This window comes from Bos taurus, chromosome 15, assembly GCF_002263795.3.
Source record: "Bos taurus isolate L1 Dominette 01449 registration number 42190680 breed Hereford chromosome 15, ARS-UCD2.0, whole genome shotgun sequence".
NCBI classification, from domain to species: Eukaryota; Metazoa; Chordata; class Mammalia; order Artiodactyla; family Bovidae; genus Bos; species Bos taurus.
This window is the reverse complement of record NC_037342.1, coordinates 40,375,113-40,398,782: the sequence shown is the minus strand read 5'-3', so window position 1 is coordinate 40,398,782 and position 23,670 is coordinate 40,375,113. Positions and strand designations below refer to the sequence as shown.

The 23,670-nt window shown below is 41.7% G+C and overlaps 1 protein-coding gene across 5 annotated transcripts in view; it reads left to right on the top strand.

Moving 5' to 3' along the window:
- The window catches only part of MICAL2 (microtubule associated monooxygenase, calponin and LIM domain containing 2), a 241,555-nt gene that overhangs the window by 205,731 nt on the left and 12,154 nt on the right, over positions 1-23,670 (top strand). For 4 of the 5 annotated variants that reach the window (XM_010812544.4, XM_010812542.4, XM_010812543.4 and 1 more), the window contains 3 exons: positions 1,886-1,978; positions 4,941-5,034; positions 23,026-23,128. In XM_010812544.4, coding sequence (XP_010810846.2) covers positions 1,886-1,978; positions 4,941-5,034; positions 23,026-23,128 — 290 coding nt within the window. The remainder of the gene's footprint in view (positions 1-1,885; positions 1,979-4,940; positions 5,035-23,025; positions 23,129-23,670) is intronic. The other variant, XM_010812538.4, reaches the window with a different exon arrangement.

Here is a 23,670-nt window from a genome sequence, read left to right as displayed (position 1 = left end):
TGGTGACCCAGAACAGAGCCGGTCATCATATAAGCCTGCAGTGGGGGATAGCTGGGCTTCCCAGGTAGCGCCTTGGTAAAGAATCCGCCTGCCAATGCAGGAGACATGGGTTTGATCCCTGAGTCTGGAAGGTCCCTGGAATAGGAAATGGCAATCCACTCTCGGTATTTTTGCCTAAGAAATTCCATGAACAGAGGAGCCTGGCGGGCTATGGTCCCCGGGGTCGCGAAGAGTCAGATATGACTGAGAAGGCATGTATGTGGTAAAGCTCACTGGTGCTTCTGGCTTCTGACATGGCCCATTCTTCAGGAAGGGAAGCTGGCAAAAAGGCTCCTTCTTTACCACTTCTCAGAGCTCACACTGGAGGAATGGAAGGAGTGTTTTCCCCTCTGGTTTTTAAATCTATTTTGCCCCATACAGATATGTCCCCACCCATGTGGCATAGAGCCCATGTCAGCTCAAGTGAACCTTTACACAGGAAACTGGTATGTGTGTTAGTTGCTCAGTCGTGTTTGACTCTTTGCAACTCATGGACTGTAGTCCACCAGGCTCCTCTGTTCATGGAATTCTTCAGGCAAGAATACTGAGTGGGTTGCCATGCCCTTCTCCAGGACAGGAAACGAGACAAAATAAATACCCTCACCTCTTTGCTCTGCACCCCTCCCCTCAAATTAATGCCTGGATCTGACAGATGGGGACAGGCAGCTTGTCTTCAGCCCTGCCAGATTTCTCTCTTTCTCTGTCCTTTATCTTTTTCTTCCTTAGCCTCTTTGCTTTCCTCTCTGTATCGTCACCACTAGCACTGAGGATGTAAGAAGTGTGCCTGGCGCTTCATAAGGTTATATGAGTGCTTGTTGATATAGCATCCCTTTTGTTTATGTCATCATCTTAAGAAAAGGCAGTACAAGACTTTCTTTACCCATCTAAGTTCTGCTTTGCTGACTCTTGATAAAGGAGTTGGGCTTTAGCAACTTCGCTGCTGTAAAGTGCTGAGATGGTATGAGGCTGTCAAGGCATCCTCGCTGAAATTGTTTGAATGGTCTTATTTAGGGTGAAAGTCTAATATTTCTATAAAACAGAGGTGCATGATGTACCTACACTGTATTGGGCATGGGAAAGACAGAGTAAACTAGATGGACATACGGACACTTGGATTCAGGTTACCTGGGCTTAGCTACTGGTGCTTCCAATTCCTGATTGTGTCATCTTGGCTAAGTTACTTAACTTCTCTGAGTTCTGATTTCCTTGTCTATTAAAAAAAAAAACATACTTTGAAGAATAAGTAAGATGGTATTTGTGAAGTAATCAGTACAGTGTCTGGCACATAGCACTCAGTACTTGCTGGCATTTATTATATAGATTAGTATCATGAGAGCTCAAGAGATATTTGTTAAATAAGGGACTGACTCTCCACAGAGATTGAGTTAGCCAATCTCTGGACAACTACCAGTGATTTCCACCATGCCCCTCTCCACCCCAGCCTTCTAAGAAAGGTCCTAGCCACTTAAAGTCGGGGTTTCCTCATCCAAATGGCCTAGAACATTTGCAGTGGTTGGCAGTCAATCTAGAAGTTGTCCTAGACTTGTCATGAAGACCTGGATCAAGCTTTGTAAATGCCCCAATTCTGAGTGTTCTGTATTCCACTAGCCCAGGCACACAGAAAAACCAGTGATATTAATGATGTATTTGCACAAAGTGAAGCAGGGAAGGAAAGCAAGCTTCTGCCTTGATAGAGAATATTTCTATCATTGCAGAAAGCTCTGTTGGACATCATTGTTCTAGAAGGTAAACAGTGGTTTGGTTGGAAAGGATAGAGACTGTGACAGTATTTTGTAAGTTTCAACTCCATCTTGCTTAGACATACTTTTCTTCTTGGTTTTCGTAGGAGAGGAAGGCACTTAGAAGAAGAAGGAAGCTGGAAAAAGCAACAAAGCAATTGGTTAAGCAAGAAGAATTGAAAAGACTTCATAAAGCTCAGGTCAGAAAACAAACGAGTGAGTGGGTCTGGGTTGCTGGGGATCTGGGTCTGGAAGCCCTTTGGAAATCTGTATTGAACTGGGGAAGCTGAGCTGGGGAAAGATCAGTCTCTCTTCTGTAAGCACCAGGCTTGTGGCTGTTCTGAAGGCTGTGGTTCAATCCCTGGTGGGACTCCAGGGCCAGAGAGCCCAGGTGTTGAGTTGGCCCACTCCCAGCTGCCTTTCCATCTGCAGGCGTGTGTCCTGCAAAGTGAGCTGGAATGGCAGCCAACACATTGCCTTGGAATCCATCCCAGGCCCTGACTGCCACACTGCAGTGGCCTTCGTTTTGTCCTCTGTGAGGATATAACCTTCTCTCGAATTTCTGACAGTATCTTTGCTGAACTGACAGCTCTTGGGGCTGTCTCTGTTCCAATGTTAGTTGAACGCATAAGCACCTACCATTCTGCTGTAGACTTCCTGGCTTAATTGTTTACTGCAAACATTTTTGCTCAAGTGGATCTACTGACCTGCAAAATGAAGCAGAAAATCAAGGCATTCCCCCTCTCCCTGAAGACCCCAAACCTAGCCTTGAAGAGGAGTTGAGTTTTTGGACAAAGGGACCTAAATGACCACTTGTGTTAATGCAGTGTACCCTTACATCCCCTTCTCCAGTAACTCACTTTATCCAGTTGTGTAGTCCCATAAGTTGTTTCTGACAAGAAGGAAGTCACTAAATCTAACCTTCTTTACTCTTCTCAGTGGCTGACTTGGAAGCCACCCTCTTCACCTAGCAGTCAGGGAAAATTAAATTCCCTTTGTCCATCCTCACCTTCTGAAACAGGCTTTCTTGAAACATTTCAACTTTTCCTTCTGAGAACAAGATATCTTTATGAAATGGATTGGCAAACTCAACAATTTCTTCTTCTTATATTGGGTTGACCGAAAAGTTCATTCAGGTTTTTCCATGAGATGTTATGGAAAAACCCCAAGAGGTTTTTTTGGCCAACCTGCTATTTCTGCTCCAGACAGTGAAAGTGAAAGTGAAGTCGCTCAGTCATGTCCTACTCTTTGTGACCCCATGGACTGCAGCCTACCAGGCTTCTCAGTCCATGGGATTTTCCAGGCAAGAGTAATAACAGAAGAATCACAGTTGCCTTTTGAGTCCTAATCTGCTAGCATCCATACCCGCCCTGTATTATCTTTGAGATTTTCATTCTTAGTTTCTAAAGAATGATGACTGTATCAATCAGCTTGAGCTGCCATGATGACATACCACAGACTGGGTGGCTTAAACCACAGAAATTTATTCTTTCACAGCTCTGGAGGCTGGATGTCCAAGATCAAGGTGTCTCCAGTGTTGGTTTCCAGTGAGGACTCTCTTCCTGGCTTGCAGACAGCTGCCTTCTTGCTGTGTCTTCACATGGCCTTTTCGTGTGTGTGCATTCAGAGCAAGAGAAAGAAAGAATTCTGGTATCTTTTCCTCTGCATGTAAGGACACCAGTCCTGTTGGATTAGGGCCCACTACTATGACCTCATTTAACCTCACCTACCTCCTTAAGGGCCAAACAGTCACTTTAGGCGTTCGGACATCAATAGGTGAATTTAGTGTGGGGTGGAGACTGCTTAGTCCATAACAATTACATAGCCATAATTACAAAGCAATCAGCCATAAAGTCATTTAAATGTTTCCCTTCCTTTAGCAATGCTACACTCTACCAGCGAGAGACAGATCTATAAAGATATCATTGTTTTTAAAAAAGAGACAGAGAGGAAGAAAGCATAAAATTACAAGTAGTTTTAGTTAGAATTCCCATCTATTTCAGATTTTATGTTTGGGATTTAAACACTCTCAGCTAAGACAAGAAGCCAGGTGGCTGCTGAGTCCCTGCCCCTGCCCTTGCTGGGCCTCTTCACAGATTGGAGGTGCCTCAGCAATTGTAATTTGACTCCAGGGGAGACTTAGAACAAAGTAGAGTTAAGGAGGAAGAAGAGTGAGACAGAGCTAGGAGAAAGTAGGGAAGGAAGAACACACAGGTTATACCTGCCCAAACAGCTGCCACTTCTTTGAAGGTGCCTGGTCCAAAGTCTGTTCTGCCAAGAGATGTGCCTTGTGGCAGCATGTGATTAAAAGCAGAGAAAACTGATGGGGATGAAAAAAATGTATATAGGAAAGGGATTTTTTCCCCCTTAATTTTCCTTCCTAATACACTCAAGACAGAAATAGCTAGTGGGGAAACTAAACATGTAAATACAAAGCCCATCATGACCCCAAGCCGTGATAGGTACCTACAGTAGTCTAAGGAGGATATGCCTTAATGAAATAAACATCTCTCTCTGGTCTTAGTAAACTGCTAGTGACAAGCCACAGTACACTTCTGCAGACAGTAAAAAGCCCCATGGTGCAATGAAATAATAGGTTGCCAATTTGTAGCTCAGGACAGGGGCAGGGCAGACTGAGAGAGGAACACCCAGCCCCAGGAGTTGGCTCCCATCTCCTGTTCCAATGTCTTGGGAGGTATCTGCTGGTTCTTCTTGGGAAAATGGATCGTGAGCATGCTCTGTGTTTGTCCCCAGAGATCCTGTCCAACTCTGAATATGGCCAGTAGCTCCAGCAGCTGTGCCATGACCATGGTCAGAGGCCGAGGCTCCGAGGAGTCCAGGAGCCACGAGGGCTGCCCACCCAGGCCGGCAGCCTCTGCCTGACAGCATGTCTGTGTGATTGGCCTGGTCAAAAGGGACTATCTCCCTGGGGGCAGATTGAGCTTACACACAGACTCCTTGCTTTATGTTTTCATATTAAAGAAAGGAAATATCAAATTCCAGTTGTTTGGGGAATTCAGAGATTCTTACCCAGTTAACTGAAGAGCTGGCAACCCAAGAGAAAGGGCTTCTTCCTCTTGGAAAGTAGGTGGCAGAACTAGCCCCCTTGTATGACTCCGCATGTGGAAAGCACCTGCATGACACACAATCCTGGCATTGCAGGCCATCCAGAGGCAGTTGGAGGAAGTGGAGGAGCAGCAGAGGGCTTTCGAGATCCAGGGCGTGAGGTTGGAGAAGGCGCTGAGAGGAGAAGCAGGTAGGTATCACTGTGGGCAGATCCGATGCAGTGGGCTCAGGCCTGTGACTATGGTCTGAGAATAGTGTTGGTCTAGCCATCCAGGCAAAGCAGTGAGGCCTTGTCACTCGCTGCGGAGCTATCAACATTGACCTGGGTGCCCAATCTGCAGCTGCTTCCCACTTGCAAAATCAAACTGGTCATCCTGTTTGAAATCCCCAGGACATCGGTTGGCCTGTGGGCCTTGGGTTTCTGGTCTGTTCGGTCTCTCTGCTGCTATGTTCTTGCAATTCGGAGGTTAAGATAAATTCAGGAGAAATAGTTGAGTGTTTTCAAGCAATGTTGGTAGAGATTCAAAGCTGGACTTGGAGTCAAAGTCCTGATTTCTCCCTTTACCACCTGTTTCTCTCTTTATCAGCCTTGAGGCCTTGGATCACTCACGTTCTAAACCTTTATGAACTTTTGTTTTATGCTATAAAATGTGGATAATAGTGGTTTCCTATCTTATAGAGCTAAGATAAAGATTAAAGAAGAAATTATATATATATGTATAGTACTGTGTTAGTCACTCAGTCACGTTCAACTCTTTGCAACCCCGTGGACTGTAGCCCACCAAGCTTCTCTGTCCATGGGATTCTGCAGGCAAGAATACTAGAGTGGGTTGCCATTCCCTTCTCCAGGGGATCTTCCCCAATCAGCACATGCCTGGTACAAGGGAAAGCAATAAATGATATCTATTCTACTGATAGCTTCAGATTCTTAGATGCAAACAGAATTCATCTGGTGAAGGCTTGCCTTGCCTTAGACATGGAGACAATGTTTCTATAACAATAAACACTTTTTCTGCCTTTGAGAAGCCTGTGGTCCACTGAGGGACATAGACACGTAAATAAACAAACCATAGTACAGGGGGATGAGGGTTGTGATGGGAACACGCATTAGGGTAGAATGAGGACAGAATCACGGGTTCCTAACTGATCTCAATGGAGGTGGGGCGGGGAGGGGAGGTCAGTCAGGCTAATCACCTGGAAGGGATGATCTGATAAGACAAGAACCAGAAGAGGAACAGGAGGTAACAAAGGAGGTGAGAAGACTGTTCTGGCAGAGGGAACAGCACCTGCAAAGGCCAAATGTGAAATGCCTTAATGAATGAGGAGCCAGCAGAGGGTTTTGGGTGAGGGATAAAACTGGAAGAAATCTATGTGTTTTTGGAAACCATCCAGCAGTGTGTGGCTAATCAATTGGAATTAGTGGTGGGCATTGTCTCTTTTTTTATTTAGTTGAATTTTATTACAATGTTGTGTTTGTTTCAGGTATACAACAAAGTGATTCAGTTACACACACACACACATATGTATGAAAGTGTTGGTCGCTCAATCGTGTCCAACTCTTTGTGACCCCATGGACTGTATGTAGCCCACCAGGCTCCTCTGTCCATGGGATTCTCCAGGCAAGAATACTGGGGTGGGTTGCCATTCCCTTCTCCAGGGGATCTTCCTGACCCAGGGATCAAACCCATGTCTCTTATGTCTTCTGCATTGGAAGGTGGTTCTTTACCATCTGAGCCACCAGAGAAGCCCCCATTTATATGTGTACACACATCCATATACTTGGAGGCATTGTCTCTTTAATTTTCTGATGTGATATCTTTAGCCTTCTGTAGCTTGGATATAAAGCATGAAAAAGCAGATACTGAAAGACATATTTCTGTGTGCAGTCGTGTAAACAATATAGAGAAAGGTTAGGACTTCAATTCTCTTAAAAATTCAGCAGATACAGACTCAGATTTTGTGAGACCTGAAGTTGGGGGCTACTCCCAGAGCCTTAAAAAGGCCCATCCACTTGAGAAGTCCTATGATTTCAACTTCAGTAGCTACATGGTTCAGAGAAGGCGATGGCACCCCACTCCAGTACTCTTGCCTGGAAAATCCCATGGATGGAGGAGCCTGGTGGGCTGCAGTCCATGGAGTCGTGAAGAGTCAGACACGACTAAGCAACTTCACTTTCACTTTTCACTTTCATGCATTGGAGAAGGAAATGGCAACCCACTCCAGTGTTCTTGCCTGGAGAATCCCAGGGATGGGGGAGCCTGGTGGGCTGTCGTCTATGGGGTTGCACAGAGTCGGACACAACTGAAGTGACTTAGCAGCAGCAGCAGCTACGTGGTTAGTGTTTCTCTGGAGATGTCAGGGTCTGACTTACTTTACCCCTCTGTGCCTCAGTCTCTGTGTTTACAAAGCGGGAGTGATGATTGTACCTGTTCCTCAGGTTTATGTTGAGGACCAGTCAAAACAATGTATATGGAAGCCCTGAAACAGTGCCTGGCATAGGAGAGATGGTTAATAAATATTTGTTCCTTTTCTTACAATACTCTGTGCATTTCCTTACAATGAGAACTCAAATCCACCCGTTGGAAGTAGGGTTTTTGACAAAAATGATAACTGTTTGTCACTACTTGGAGTGAGGGTCACAGCCTGCCTCTATAGCTGTTGTCAGGGCTTTTGATACAACAAAATGTTTGGTCATATTCCCAATCAAGAAGGCTTGGCACTTGTCTTTGGGGATCTGCTGACTTCAGTGAGAGACTTAGAAATGAAAAGGATAAACCAGCAAAGCTAGGACATGTTTTGGTTTTCTGGGGAGGCAGTATGGCATGGTGGAGTAGGTAAAATCATAAGCATCAAAGAGCCCCGTGTTCAAATTCTGTTCCACTGCATTTAGGCTGTGTGGTTTTAGGAGAATCACTTAACCTTTCTGGCCTCAGGTTCCTTGGAGTAAAAAATGGGGCTAATAATCCTCACATTACTAGATCATTTTGAGAATTACGGGCATTGGTGGGCCAGTAGTCTCCCAAGAGTGCCCACCACATTGTAGGCATTCAATAAATGGCTACCTGATATTACTTTATGAAATATTATTAAATATCCTGCACTTTTAAAAGACCTGAGTCTCTGATCTTTATTGCTTGAAATTTAAAGTCTAGAAACCAAATTTTTAAAGCTCCTGAAAAATCTCCCTCCCTGTAAAGAAAGGCTATTTTGAGTTATCAGCTAGAGAAACTCAGCCAGCTCACGGTGTTCTCAAAGGTAGTATTTCGCCGGCCAGAAGATGGATTCTGTTCATTCCCTTTATATCCTTGGTAATTTAATTTCCCTGTTAAGTTTATGGGCTTTTTTCTCCTTGATTGTCCTTGTGTGGGTGACAGATGCAGATCAACAAGGGGCTGGAGACGGGAAGAGTCAAGTCACAGCGGCCCCAGAGGAGACCGAGCAGAAGATGTACGAACCAGGCATCGAAATTAATACACTCTAACTTGTAATAACATTTGTGCAATAATAATATTCCTGTGCAGTTTAATATTCCACTCAGCCCCTTTAAGAGATTGCCCTGGTGCTTAATGAATGACCGATGCTTATTAGGTTAAGTTGTATTTGAGCTGGCCTGGGCTGCTCTGGTTCAAGTGATTGGGAATTATTTAATAGGTATTATTAGGATAATTAGAAAATAATCACAGTTAGACAATAATATTGAGCTATAAAGGTTGTGAATAACCAAATTTAGAGACAGGCCTGAAAACATGAGTTGTCTGCGACAGTTATGCAAGTCTCCTCCGATAGTGATGTGCACCAGCCTGAAAGGGTCTTTTGTTCCTAGGAGTTATTCATTAGGCGGGCATTGAATTAGAGGAACATGCGGGGGTGCAGGACAGAGGGCAATGATGGCTGATGAGCAAAATAAGCCTTTGATGAGCTTCTAATTGTCGTGACAACAATTCCTGCTTTCTCTTTTTCCAACAGTCAGAAATAAGCTCTCCCACCCCAGGAAGGGTTTTTCCCCATTTTGTCAAGGCAAGGGAAACAAAGAAAAACAAAAATCCACCCCAGATAACAAGTCATTATGTTCTGTAAGGTGTGTTTGTGAGTGTGTGTGTGTGTGTGTGTGTGTGATGTCCTTGACAAAGGGATTGGGTTGTCCTGATGGTTCTAGCTGCCCAGAGTAAAGGACCATGATGTGCAATGACCTGATTGCCCTGAGCTTCACTTTCTATGAAGAGGTCAAGTTGAGCTTTGCAGCTGCTTAGACTTTTTGGTCAAATGCTATTACCTACTGGTTTGTTGATTGCCAACGTGGTGGTCAGTGTTATGTGCCAAGGTGGCGGGACACCCCAGTTTAGCAGGAGACCACCATTCAAATTTAGGCAAAGTAAATAACAGAATCTCTGCTTTCTTTCAGTACCTGGAAACAGGTAAAATCTGGTGAAAACTGAGATCGGGAGCGTATGGGAATTATTCCTCCCCGATAGCTTTACCAGCTTTGAGGAAGGCTTACCAGTTGGTTGCCTGCGTTGAGCTTCTTGTTTCTTTTTCCTTGGAGTCAGATGGCTTTTCCTTCACACAGATAAGGGGTTTACAAAAAACCTGTCTGAGGTTTACAAAGAACCTGGATGCCTGAGGCTGCCAGCAGGTGGCAGCAGGAGCATACACGACAAGAGAAATTGCAATAACCCTCAGGCCGGAAGAGGGAAGTAGTTTGGCTTCCACTCTGTGGTTTCTATCTTGATTGCCACTGAGGAACAGAAGGAATAATAATTTCTTGGATAAAGAAACAGCAAGGTGTCCTGCAAAGAACACAGAGAGTAGAGTCAGACACTCCTGATTTTGAATCTTGATGCCATTCATGGCAAAGATGCTGAAGCTGGTAGCCTAGCAACCGAGGAATTTGGATGGGTTTGCCACACTCCATGTGCTGAAAGTAAACAGTGAGATTCAGTGCATCAGAGCAAGGGAGTTTTTACTCACAGCGCAGCAAATGGCAAGAGCAGCAGCGTGGTACAAGTTGCCCTGTATCTAAGTGCTGGGGTGTGGCCGGATAGACCCAGATGGCAGCTGTGCACAGAGGGGATTGTACCACAGCAGAGGAACTCAGCAGCACCTGTAGCAAGCAGTCAACAAGCCAGCCCATTTCCCAGGAAGCAAGTAATCTACTTGACTGGTTGCAGAAGTGGCTCGGGATCATAGGATGGTCAGTCCTTGCTGTTTTGCACACTCAGCAAAGACATGCAGGAATGCTCAAGGTTTATGGCAGACTGCCTCTCTCAACAAATGGCAATAATCCACTTATTATGTAGTCACCTCTATTTCCAGCCTCAGTAGCTACCTAGTCGAGCAGTGGCCTTATTACAGAGATGGACCCAGTGAGGGCCAGACAGACAAAGATTCTCTTCCTAAAGAAGCCTTGGGTCCTCTCTCCATCGTGTGGATCCTCGGGTCACTGAGTTATGTGCTTCAGAGTTATGTGCTCTAGACAATTGCTTTACACAAAAAAATTGTCCATGACAGCAGTAAGAAATATGTTTTATATCGCAAGTTATTAGTATATATAAATATATAATCGAATACAATGTTTCAAGAGATAATTTTAAACTTTACTACTTATAAAAGACCGATATTTTTTATTCTGTCTCATTTTCTAGTGCTTGTTATGACCCACAAAGTTAATTTTACATCCCTCAGCTTTAAAAAACACTATTACAGTGATTTTACTTGAAAAAAAATTTTTAATTAAATACCCAAGTGACTGCCTCTGCCAAGAGTACAGAACATGGTTCCTAAAACGTATGGAACAGCAGAATGGTGGAATATATACTGAAAAGCCCATTAACTACAACAAGACATTTTTGAAGATGTTGCTAGACTTTTAAGTGAGAGAAGTCTCTCAGGGCCAAGAAAGAGAGGGAAAAGAATAAACATCTGCTAAAACCTATGTGTTCCAGGAAGGAAGCAAACACAGAAATAGTAATCCAGGGTTGCTTCAAGTCTAACAAGAAGTAGGGGAGCTAACCTTGGGATTCCCATGTTAAGCCAGGTCTCTAGAACTCTAAGACCAGTTGTAGATTCTGTATCAAAGAGACCATGCTTCAGGTTAGGCTCTCAGGATTCAGACAGATTAAATTCAGTAAACTATGACCTTATAATAATTTTTTAAATCACCCGAAACACAAAGAAGTGAGCCACTCAGAATGAGATTCAAGCCAAATCAACAAATTACCTACAAACAAAATTCTAGCAAATATGCTTTAATCAGGAAAAAAAAAGATAAACCTAAGAGGCTGCTCTGAAATATTCAAGAAGAAATGGTGAATGCAAAAAATAATAAACACGTAAGTAAAACATTGTCAATATAAAATAGCATGGGTTTTTTTTTTTCCAAAGACAGAACTAAAATACTGGACTAAAATGGACAGGAGTTGGGAGTTGAATGATTAGAAGTAAAGCATTCCAGGGTCCTTCTGTTGTTTAAAAGGATAGACTTTGTTAGAATATTTAAGAATATCAGGATGGGGAGCACGTGTATACCTGAAATTTTTTTAATTAAAAAAAAAAAAAAGAATAATGAATTGATGCTTTTGAACTGTGGTGTTGGAGAAAACTCTTGAGAGTCCCTTGGACTGCAAGGAGATCCAACCAGTCCATCCTAAAGGAAATCAGTCCTTAACATTCATTGGAAAGACTGATGTTGAAGCTGAAACTTTCATACTTTGGCCATCTGATGCGAAGAGCTGACTCATTGGAAAAGACCCTGATGCTGGGAAAGATTGAAGGTACAAGGGGAAGGGGATGACAGAGAGTGAGATGGTTGAATGGCATCACCAACTCAATGGACATGAATTTGAGTAAACTCCGGGAGTTGGTGATGGACAGTGAGGCCTGGTGTGCTGCAGTCCATGGAGTCGCTACGAGTCAGACATGACTGAACAACTGAAATGAACTGAGCTGAGGATATTTTAAAATGCCTATTTAGATTTTAACTATAATTATGAAAAGAATAGGAAAAAATGTATAACTTCAAATCAACTAGGGGAAACAGAGGGAGAAGAAATAAGAAAAAATAATCAACTAAACCAAACCCCCAATTCAATTCTAAACAGAAATTTTTAAGCATTTTTAAAAAGATAAAAAGCACAAAGATGATAGAAAACAAGTCTAAATATCTCAATAATTGTAGTGAAAGTCAATGATCAAAACAAGAGCCATTTATATGCTCTTTAGTAGACATGTATAAAGCATAAATAAGTGAAAGGATTAATGTAAAAAAGAAAAATGGCAAGTATATACTAGCTAAATAAGACAAATAAAGCTAGGGCAAATGGATCAAACCCACGTCTCTTATATCTCCTGTATTGGCAGGCAGGTTCTTTACCACTAGTGCCTCCTGGGAAGCCCAGATAATTAATTTTTAGTAACAAAACTATGATTAGCAATAAACAGTGTCACTACATAATTTTAAAATGACCAACTCACCAAGAAGATTATGACAGTTTAAAATGTTGAACCTATAGCAGCCTCAAAATATATAAAACAAAAAATGACAAAACTTCAAGGAGAAATTTCTATTATCATGGCAGGAGGTTTTACTATATCTCTCCGTTAATGAGAGGCAAACAGACAAAACATTACTATAAGTTTGAACATTGCAGTTAATAACTTTAATAAGGAAAGAAAGTGAAGTCACTCAGTCATGTCCGACTCTTTGTGACCCCCATGGAGTGTAGCCCACTAGGCTCCTCCATCCATGGAATTTTCTAGGCAAGAGTACTGGAGTGGGTTGCCATTTCCAATGGACATGTATAAAACCCTGCACCCTCAAATTAGAGGATGTGTGTTCTTTTCAAGTTTATATGATGATTTATAAAAATTGACCATGTTGGTTCATAAAGTAAATCTCAGAGAATCTATATTATACAGGCCACATTCTACACTACAATGTAACTAACTTAGAGATCAATAACCAAAGGGTATTTTTTTAAATCATACATTTGGAAAGTAAAAATATACATTTCTCTTGGGTCAAAAAAATAAAAAATATATTTTAAAAAATACTTTGAAATTTAAAATATAGTAAATATGAAAAGGAAAACAATAGATCAAAACTCATGGGATGCAGTGAAAATTGTTCTTAGAGGTATCGCCTTAAATACTTTTATTAGAAAGGAAGAAAGGCTTAAATCTACGAGCTAAGTGTCCAACTTCACTTAGAAAATGAAGAACAATATAAACCTAAAGAAAGAAGATAATAAATATAAGAGCAAATGTTAATGAAACAGAGAATAAAGATAAAATAGGGTCAAATAAACCAAATGATTGTTCACTGAAAAAGTTAAAAGACTAAAGGCAGTCCTTTAAATTGATTTTTAAAAATAAAAAAGAAGAAATAAATAACAAGTGAAAGAGGCAGACATAACCATAGATATAGCAAAGATTCAAAAAGATAAAAGAATATAATTAACATTTAATTCAATGCATTTTAAAATTTGACAATCTAAGGGTGACTTAACAATCTTCATATTACCGAATTAAAGAGAAAACCATATGATTTCTCAATAGAAGAAGAAAATATAATTTGACAAAGTTCAACATTCATTTAGGATAAAAACTTTTAGCAAAAAAAGAACTTTTTATTTTGCCTTCTTGGAGCTTAAAATTTTTTTTATTATGTAAGTTTCACTGTATAGCGTGACAATTTGATGTCTGTATACACTAGAGAGTGGTCACCTCCACAAATCTAGTTACCATCTATCATCAAACAGGTGACCCCTTTTTCCCCATTTCATCCACCCCCTACTCCTTCCTTTCAGGTAATCACTGCTCTGATCTCTGTATCTATGACTTTGTTTTTGTTTTATTTTGTTTGTTAGATTCCATATATGAGTGAAATCCTATGGTATTTATTTTTCTCTGTGTGACTTCTCTTAGCATAGTACCTTCAAGGTCCATTCGTGTTGTCAAATGACAGGATTTCACTGTTTTTTAATGGCTAATATTTTGTATATATACCACATTTTTAAAATCCATTCATCAATTAGTGGACACAGGTTGTTTCCACATCTTGCTATTATAAGTAATGCTGCAATGAGCATAGGGCTTCGTATGTCTCTTCAAATTGGTGTTCTTGTGTTCTTAGAAGTGAAATTGCTGAGTCAGAACTTTCTGAATTTGAAACATATCTTCCAAAACCCTGTAGCAAACAGCATTGTTTAATGGTAAAATAGTAGAAGCATTTCTTTTAAAATCAGTAACAGGAGAGGATGCTTGCCATCACCTCTTCTATTCAACATTGCACAGGAGACCAGCCAGTCCAGTAAGACAGAGATAAAATGGCACAAGCTTTGGGAAGGAAGAAACAAATTTTTGTCATTTCCAGATGATAGAATTAACCACATTGAAACCCAAAAGAATGTACAGATGATTTTTTTTAAATAATAAGAGTCTATATCATGTGATTGGAAATAAGATCAAAATAGAAAAATCAATTGCATTTCCATATCTCAGCATTGGTTTCTGGAAAATGAAATAACAAAGAAGATATCATTTATATTAGCATAAAAACACAATGTGCCTAGGAATAAATCTAAGAAAAAATATGCACATCCTTTATGGAGCCAATTTGAATACTTCACTGAGAGCCATCAACACACCCAAATATAATCTCACATATATGAAAACTTGATATAAGCCAGCAGTAGCATTGCAACTCACAGGAGATCAGTGATTCTGGGACAACTGGCTTTCCGTACAGGAAAAAAATGAAGTTGAACCTTATCTTAAACCATATAATCAATGTCATAAAAATTAAAGACTTTAATTTGAAATGTTAAGAATCTCTTAGACTTCAAGTTGGTAGTCTATAGACATCATAAAGGAAAGGAAAAAAATAAGCCACTAATTTGGAAAATAAGATTTGCGATAAATATAACTAGAAAAGAAAACCTACTAATTTGGAAAATGTATTTGTAACAAATATAACAAATATTCAGTATTCCAGAATATGTAAAGAACTCTTACAAATCAATAAGAGATTAACAACTCCATATAAAAATAGGCAAATGGTATAAATATACATTTCACAAAAGAATAGTAATAGTTTTACTCAGTTGTGTCCAACTCTTTGTGACCCCTCTGACTGTAGCCTGCCAGGGTCCTCTGTCCATGGAATTCTCCAGCAAGGATACTGAAGTGGGTTGCTATTCCCTTCTCCATAGGATCTTTCCAGTACAGGGATCGAACCCGGGTCTCCTGCATTGCAGGCAGATTCTTTACCATCTGAGCCACCAGGGAAGTCCTAGGTCTCACAGAAGAATATTCATTAGTAATTAGGAAAATGCAAATTTATATTACTATAAATTTATACTATTATACTATTATATATTATACATATATATAATATATATATTATATTATATATTATACAAATTTATACTATTATATTTTCAAAAGCTTATAAAATCTGATAATACTAAGTATTTGGCAAGGGTAAGGAATAAAGGGAGCTTTTATTCAATGTTAGTGGGAGTATGAAAAGTGAAAGTGAAGTCACTCAGTCATGTCCCGCTCTGTTGTGACGCCTTGGACTGTGGCCTATCAGGCTCCTCCGTCCATGGGATTTTCCAGGCAAGAGTACTGGAGTGGGTTGCCATTTCCTTCTCCAGGGGATCTTCCTGACCCAGGGATTGAACTCAGGTCTCTCGCATTGTAGGCAGACACTTTACCCTCTGAGCCACCAGGGGAAGACAGTGGGAATATAAACAGCCACAAATCTTTGGAAAACAATTTGACTTTATGCTGAAAGCTGAATATTTGCATACCTACTACTCAAGAATTTCATTCCTAATTATATATTCCAGAGAAACTCATACCCACATGAACCAGAAGATATATACAGCAATGTTCACGGTAGCATCATCCACAGTAGCAAACTACTACCAACAACCTAGCTATCCATTAACAGAAAAATGGATAAACTGTAGTACAGTTAACTGTGGCACATACAACTGAATATTATAAATACAGCGGTGAAAATGAGCAGCATAGAGGCATTTTAGAAGCATATAGAAAGAATTTAAAATAAGCAAGTTGTAGAAGACTACATATATTATGATATCATTTCAGTAAAATTCAAAAGCAAGAAAAACTTCATTTATGGTGACTAGATAGGTAGCTAAAAGCAAAATAAAAACAAAAAGCTGTTTAATAAAGGAAGGGCTAGAATTTATGGTTTTCAGCTGCAGTCCCTGACTCCCAGAATGGAATCATGACCTACTTTCCAGTATCCAGTTTTTGTCAAGACTGAATCAGACCAGACCCCCAGTGTAGCATTCTGGATTACCACCATCATGTGTAAGGAGCTGTGGGAAGTCAAGTACCCAGAGTGCTGGGTACAGGAGGCCTGGCTAGAGATGAAATGAAATAGGCCCATGGATGTGCACAGGAGCTAAGAGCGACCAGAGGCCAGAGAGCCAGAGGCAGGGGCTGAAACCCACCATGTGAGGGAAATCCCACTGCTTCCAAGGATTCTGGCTGTGATTACTCTAATGCCCTCTCGTGCTCCAGATCATCACTGAGGATGTCAAGGGCATTGACAGGATTGCAGGAAACACCAAAGTAGAACTTCTCATAGGTTCTGAGGAGGTGGGAAATCACATCTAAAGATTTAGATGGTTGTGAATCAGAGAGGAACACAAGACCCAACTTGGAAAAACCACACCCCAATACACAGAGGAGCATTCAGCATTACCGACAAAAGGAAATGGTTAACAAGCCATGACTTTAAAGAATAGATTGTTCATTTAGTCTGTTATTCTCCACTGAGAAAAAGTTCTGGATGTTAAGTACCAGTCCCTCTATTGTAAGCAGGGACTAAATGCTGTCAGGCTAGGTGATTTAAACTCAATTGTGTATATGTTTGTGGGGGGGGGGTGGGGAGGGGAGTATTGAATTTCAGTAGGGAGTGACAAATTTTGCTTTGTGTTTTTGAGAGCTCACTAGGGACAAGAGGGTCAACTTATATGACCCCATTAGTAAAAAGCTGTTTTATATTGAGTTTTGATGACTTTAATTTGCCTAACAAGAGGATCCTTGCATCTTGTCTAGGAGAAAACATGTTACGAGGGCACAGGGACAAAGGAAGAACCAGTGCATGGTGGCCACAGCAGGGGTGGCATTCACAGCCAGAGGCTGCTCACCTTCGGGTTGCGCCATTCTAGCTGCATCCTGGTTCCCAGGTGCAGGAGTCACATCCCTGTCCTGGAAGGGTGTGCGGTTCACCAGCAGCCATGAGACCAGCTGGAGGTGTGGCTGAGCTCACAGTCTGTGTAGGCAGTCTCTAGGCTTCCTCCCAAGCAAGTGTTGATGATCCAGCCGTATGATCTCTCTGTTTATGTGGAGACAAATATATATATATATATATATATATTATTATTTAAGTGCTTTTATTAATCTCAAGGGAAGTTACCTGATAAAGTTTAGCTACAGGTAATCAAGTCAGGGATTACACTCTAGCTGAGTTTTAGAGATATACAGCAAATAGTCCACACAGAAACATAGAACTGGACGCTGGAAGAAGCACCAGCACAGTAGTAATAATGGAACGATTTACTGAATGTTTACTATGTCCAAGCACCATGGTCAACATTTTACATGCATCTCGTCATTTCATCCCCATAACCAATTTATGAGACGGAGACTGTGATCACTGCATTCTTCTCTTTTGTTTTTGGCTGCATAAGCAGCATGTGGGCTCTTAGTTCCCCAATCTTAGATCAAACCCATGACCCCTGTAGTGGCAGTCTTAACCACTGGACCGCCAGGCAGGTCCCCACCCCCATTTTTCAAGGGAGGAGACTGAGGCAGAAAGAGGTGAGGTTACTTGGCCAAGGTCACACATTGTAAGTGGGAGAGACAGGTCTGATCGATCTCAAAGCCCACTCCCTCTGCCTCTTCACTCTACTACATCTACAGTGAGGAGCAATGCTCTTCGAGACTTCATTAGGACCTACAGAGAAGCTCTCTGGTGGGTAGTGAGGTGATGGAAATCTCAGTGCATTGTTCGGGTTGAGAGCAAGGCAAGCCTGGGCTAGGCACCATCTGCCTGTACCCAATGTCTTGGGAAAGCAGATTCCCTAGAAATCTGCACTTGATTCCATGTTCAAAGATCCTCAAAAGTAATTTTGACTACTGAGGAAAGGAAGAGTCTAAGAATAAACTGTAGGCTATAAAATTGCAAATTATTCCACTCAAGAAAGTAAATTAAATTGATTGATTCAGTTCAATCTGTGTTTGTTGAATACAGCATCAATAGAAATCAATGAGGCTGCACAACTCTCAGAGGGACCACATTTTAGAAAGACTGAAGAAGGGACATAAATGCAGGGTAAAAGTCTGGCTTGAATCTGTAGGTAGAGTGTAGCGAAGAGGCTGAATCTGAAAAACAACAACAAAAAACACTCTCAAGACAGCAGAACAGTGCTGTTTCTTTTGGATTGAGAACAAGGCAAGGACAGCCCCAGAGCTGAGACAGATGGTTTAATGTTACATGACTGGGGAGAGGCAGGGTTTTCTTCTCTCAGCCTTTCTGTTTTCTTAATCAAGGGAAATGGCCCTCAATCTAGAAATGTTAAGCAAGTATCTAGATGAGGAAATTAAACCTGGATAGGTGAGAGAAATGGGAGAGCAAGGAATTCAGGTTTCTCAGCCGTGGTGAAAGATGATACGTTCACAATAGAGTATGTCTTCGATGTGACCTTACTCAATCAGAATTTGCTTATTGACCGAATTAACCCCCTGGTGTTGAAATAACTTGCAGAAATGACCCCAGTCTTTGAAAACTCAGGAAAAATTCCAGAACCAAAGGACTAGAAATGGGTATATTTTCTAGTTTCATATGAGAAAGAAACATGAGTTCTGATCTTTGTCAAAATTCTAGAAAGAATTATTAAAGAAACTGTGGATATTGAGACAGAAATTTAGGAACCACAGGCGTTTACTTCGACGCTGTGGAAAATAAATGTCATTTCCTCTTCTGGGTGGTGTTTTGAGGTTTGTCATGCCAATGGGCACAACAGGCTTTGTGAAGCTTGATTTTGGAAAATTGTTTTGTTATTAATATTAAAGTTTTTAATAAGATCCTAGTGGACAAGGTATAGAAATGGGGGCTGGATGATACTAGTTGGGTGCTATGCATTTAAAATTTGTAGGACAGTCTTGCCCAAAGGGTAAGAAAGGTCCCTGCGGGGCTAGATGGCTCTGCTCTTGGTCCAGTTCCATCTGATGTTTCATTTCTCAATATCACATGAAGATGCAAGATGCCCTATTTACCAGTTCACAGAAATCCCAAACGAGGAGAAATGTGTCAGGTGAATAAAATATCCCAAAGATTCCCCCTTAATGGAACAAAATAAGTTGATATTTAACAAGGCACAAGTAAGTCTTGAATTACTTTTAGAAGATCAGTTGCACAAGTTGAATATGAAGTCCTCAGACTTCACCACTCCTGGTGTGGGAAGACAAGATTCAATTGCGAGTTAGGAAGAGCCAGGTGAAGACACTGCTGCTGGAAGGACTCCTGCAATTCCAGGGCTCAAGGTGAAGATGTAAGCGTGTCTCTCCATTCTGGCCTGTTGATATTTTGTTTGATTCTGGACTCTCCTTAAGATATGTTCTGGGAAATTAGAAGGCAAATAGAGGTGGACAGCTCTTTTATGATAAAATGATAAATGACCTAGAGGTACTGACTCTGAAATAAGAAAACTACAGTGGATCATGAGATCAGTCTTCAAATATCTGAATGCCTTTCGCGTAAAATACACAGTTATGCATTCTCTATTTGCCTTCAGAGGGCAAAATTGGACTCAGTGGCGAATAGCCAACCCATTGACGAGCAATAGAAGTTTTCAGTACCTGAGAGTACACAGCTCTGCAGTGGGCTTCTTGGACAGAAAGGCATTCCACCATCCATGGAGAATTATTGTAGAGGCTGGAGTGGAGGGTGGGAGAGGAAATTCTTTTGTGCCTCAATGGCTGGGAGAGATGACTCCTAAATGGTCTTCCATCATGTACATGACATGATTTGAATAATGACCATTACTATTTATTGAGTTTATACTCAGTGCCAGGGCTGGGTTAAGGTCTCTGAATGCACAATCCCATTGTATCTTTAAACAGATGAGGAGACTGAGGCTCAGGGAGGCTGTTAAGAACTCAAGCCCCCACAGTGACAGGTCAAAGAATGGAAGTTTGATCCTAAATCTGAATTTAAAGTATATGTTTTTAACATCTATGTCATATATATGATCTGCAGTCTATAAATTTCATTCTTCCATTCAGCAACTAATGCCCTGGAATGCCTTGTTCTTCACCTCCTCCTGCCCCTGGAAAACTCCCAGTCATCCACTTCGACTGAGCTCACCTGCTGTCTCCTCTCTGAGGTTTCCCCACTTCCTCCATATAAGATGAATCACTTCCCTCCTGTGTTGCATGGCAGGGGGCACATTGTATCCCGTTTGGCTGTGTGGTGTTGGTTTCCCCACTGGATTGCAAGGTCCCAGTTTCCTGGATAGCTGGAGCCAGTGCTTATCCATCCCTGGCCCTCAGCACCACCAACAATGCTCAGAAGATGTTGGTACTCAACAGGTTTATAAGTTCTTTTATTCATTCATTCATTCAAGAAACCTAAGAAAGAATAACACTTACTTCTCTTTCCTTTTTAATCCTTCCTGCACCAACTCTAGGTATCATTCTCCTGCTCAACCACCTTTAGTGTCCCTTTGTATTTACAGCATAAAGTGCAAAAGCCTTAGCACAGCGTTCAGGGGCCTCTGTGATGAGATGGTCATACACTTTGAGGTCTCATGGGCTACCTTCTATGTCCCCTTAGCCCTTCCTGATCTCTGTCACCACCATCTTCTATCCTCTTGTCTTTGCTCATATTGTTCCCTCTTATTGAACTGTTCTCTCCCACCCTCAGTGTTTCCTCTCAAAGTGTTATCCTTTCTTCAATACCCCAGTTCAAACATCACCTCCCCTGGGAAGCCCAGCCTCATATCCTGACCAGAAAACCCCTCCCTGCTGTGTATTCCCAGAGGCCTTTTTTTGTTGTAGCGACAGTTTTCTGATATTCTATTTTATTCTAGCTTTTTGGTCTATCTGATACAAAAGATTATCTAACAATACCCTTTTCAGCAGATACCATGCCTTGCTGCTGCTGCTGCTGCTAAGTCGCTTCAGTCATGTCCGACTCTGTGCCACCCCATAGACGGCAGCCCACCAGGCTCCCCTGTCCCTGGGATTCTTCAGGCAAAAACACCAGAGTGGGTGGCCATTTCCTTCTCCAATGAATGAAAGTGAAAAGTGAAAGTGAAGTCGCTCAGTCATGTCTGACTCTTAGAGACCCCATGGACTGCAGCCTACCAGGCTCCTCCATCCATGGGATTTTCCAGGCAAGAGTACTGGAGTAGGGTGCCATTGCCTTCTCCGATACCATGCCTTACTATCTCTAAAATTCTGGTGATAAATAGCATTATCTATCACTGTATCCCCAGTACCTAAGGCAATACCCGACTCCTATTCTGTAAACAGGTGTTATTGAATGAATGAATTAATTAATCAGAAGTCAAGTTCTGCATTGTAGCACCAGTTTGTACATTAACTAAATATATAATTTGGGACATTGCACATCAATCACTCTGGACCCCAGTTTCCGTATCAATAAAAGAGTGATCAAGGAGACAGGGAGAAAGAGAACTCATTTTTATGGATGACTTTGCAATGTGCTAGGGGCTTTATTTACTTTATGGGGCTGTGAGAGGAATGGAGGGAGTAATGAGGGGAGAGGGGTATACAGGCAGAGAAGAGTATGAGCTTAGGATAAGGCTCTCCTGAACTCAAGCCCTGGCTCTGCCACTTACTAACTCTGAGCTTGAGTACGTTATTCTAATCTTTCAAACTTCTGTTTCTTCAGCCATCAAGTAGTGATAACAAGGGAACCTACTGGTGAGTTTATTGTGAGGATTCAGTGAGGTATTGCATATAAGGTACTTAGCCCATTGGCTGGCATGTAACCCTGCGTTATCAATAGCAGCTCTTTATTATGATTCTATTACCTGTGTGCCTTCTTGTTTAGTTTATCCCATGAAGAAGCAGAGGTTCTGAGAGGTTAAACCACTTGCCCAAGGTCACACACATTTTCCGACTGCCCTGTTTTCCTCTCTACCTTTGGGACAGAGGATGAGATGGTTGGATGGCATCACTGACTCAATGGATGAGTCTGAGCAAACTCCAGGAGATAGTGAAGGACAAGGGAAGCATGGCATGCTGCAGTTCCTAGGGTCGCAAAGAGTCAGACACGATTTAGCAACTGAACAACAAACAACAGCAATGAGACTTACCAAGTTAAATCCTTGGAGAATGGCCGTGAGCTTTGCAACACAGCCTGTGTTCCCATTTCAGGGTGAGATACTAGAAAGCCACTGATGTTACTACTTCTCAAACATTCCTAAATTTTAACATTTTATTATCTAAACATTTAGCATCTAACACTGAATATCTAAAAGCAATGTGAATTTTATCATGATAATTCTTCTGTTTAATAAAGGAATAAAGGTCATAATCTAAGTTATAAGTGTATATGGATAAAACTTTCTCCCTATGAGACTCAAAGCTAATAACTTTTCCCCTCTAATCATTTGGCTTTTCTTTGTGCAAAAAAACCAAAATGCCAGTTACCACTCTTCTATAACCAAATGGTATGTGAACTTTCCTGCCCCACAGCCAACCTGGGCACTCAGTAGGCATTCGATTCAGAAGAAAAGGAGATAGTAACCAGCAGGGTTATTAGGGCTTTCTTTGGTGGTGGATATGATATACAAATGTATAGAAATTTTATGGAAGACACTCATATATTCAGAGGAGGGTCATTAGTGTGGCAGGCCATTGTCAAGGGTATACGAACCTTCGAACTGGAGTATTCACGCCCTAAATGTCCAAGGGGACCGCCCCTAGAGCATGCGCAGGTGTGTTTTATTTGTTATGCCCATGACCTTGAGGCTTCAACAGGCCATCAGGGGGCTGCCACCTGCAGAGCCCTTTTTGCTACAAACATGGCCCCGTAAAGTAGCTTCAAAGCAGTTTGATCATGGGAAGAGAAATGCCAATCTAACCCATTTGCCATTGATTTCTTAAGCAGATTCAGGCACACAGGATGAAGCACAGCTTTTGCAGGAATGGCTTAAGCTGGTTCTGGAGAAGAATAAATTAATGCGATATGAGTCAGAGCTCCTGATCATGTAAGTAAGGCAACACGGATAACAGTGAGACCTAAAAGCAAGCAGGGGAGGGAGGGTGGCAGTGGGGTGGCCCACCCTCCTCGGTTGAAGTCCCAGGATTTTTCTCCTTGTGCATACAGAATTGTGATTGAGACAAATTGGGATTTGAGGTCTTGCATATCATGCTGGCATTAGTACAGAGAATCTTCAGTTTTCTGTTCTCTGCTGTGGAGTCCTATGGCTAAAATGATTTCAGGTAATAGGTCTGGGCTGGAGGGCATGTGGATAAGGCACTTGCAGTCCATTCCTGCCCCCCAGGGCAGAGGAGACCCACCTGCAGTCACACATCTGCAATGGGGTAGCATATGTCTGGCCTCTGAGTGTGAACAATGGGAAGGGCTTCCTTACCACTCCTTGTGGCATTAATGGATTGAAGGTGGAGATCTGTCTGGCTGTCCTCTGGATAAGAGGCTGCAGTCTGGCTGGGAGATCAGAAAGTAGAGATGGATCTCACTGCACTCTGAGAAAGTTGAAGGTCACTTTACCTGTCACCATCCTGGAGG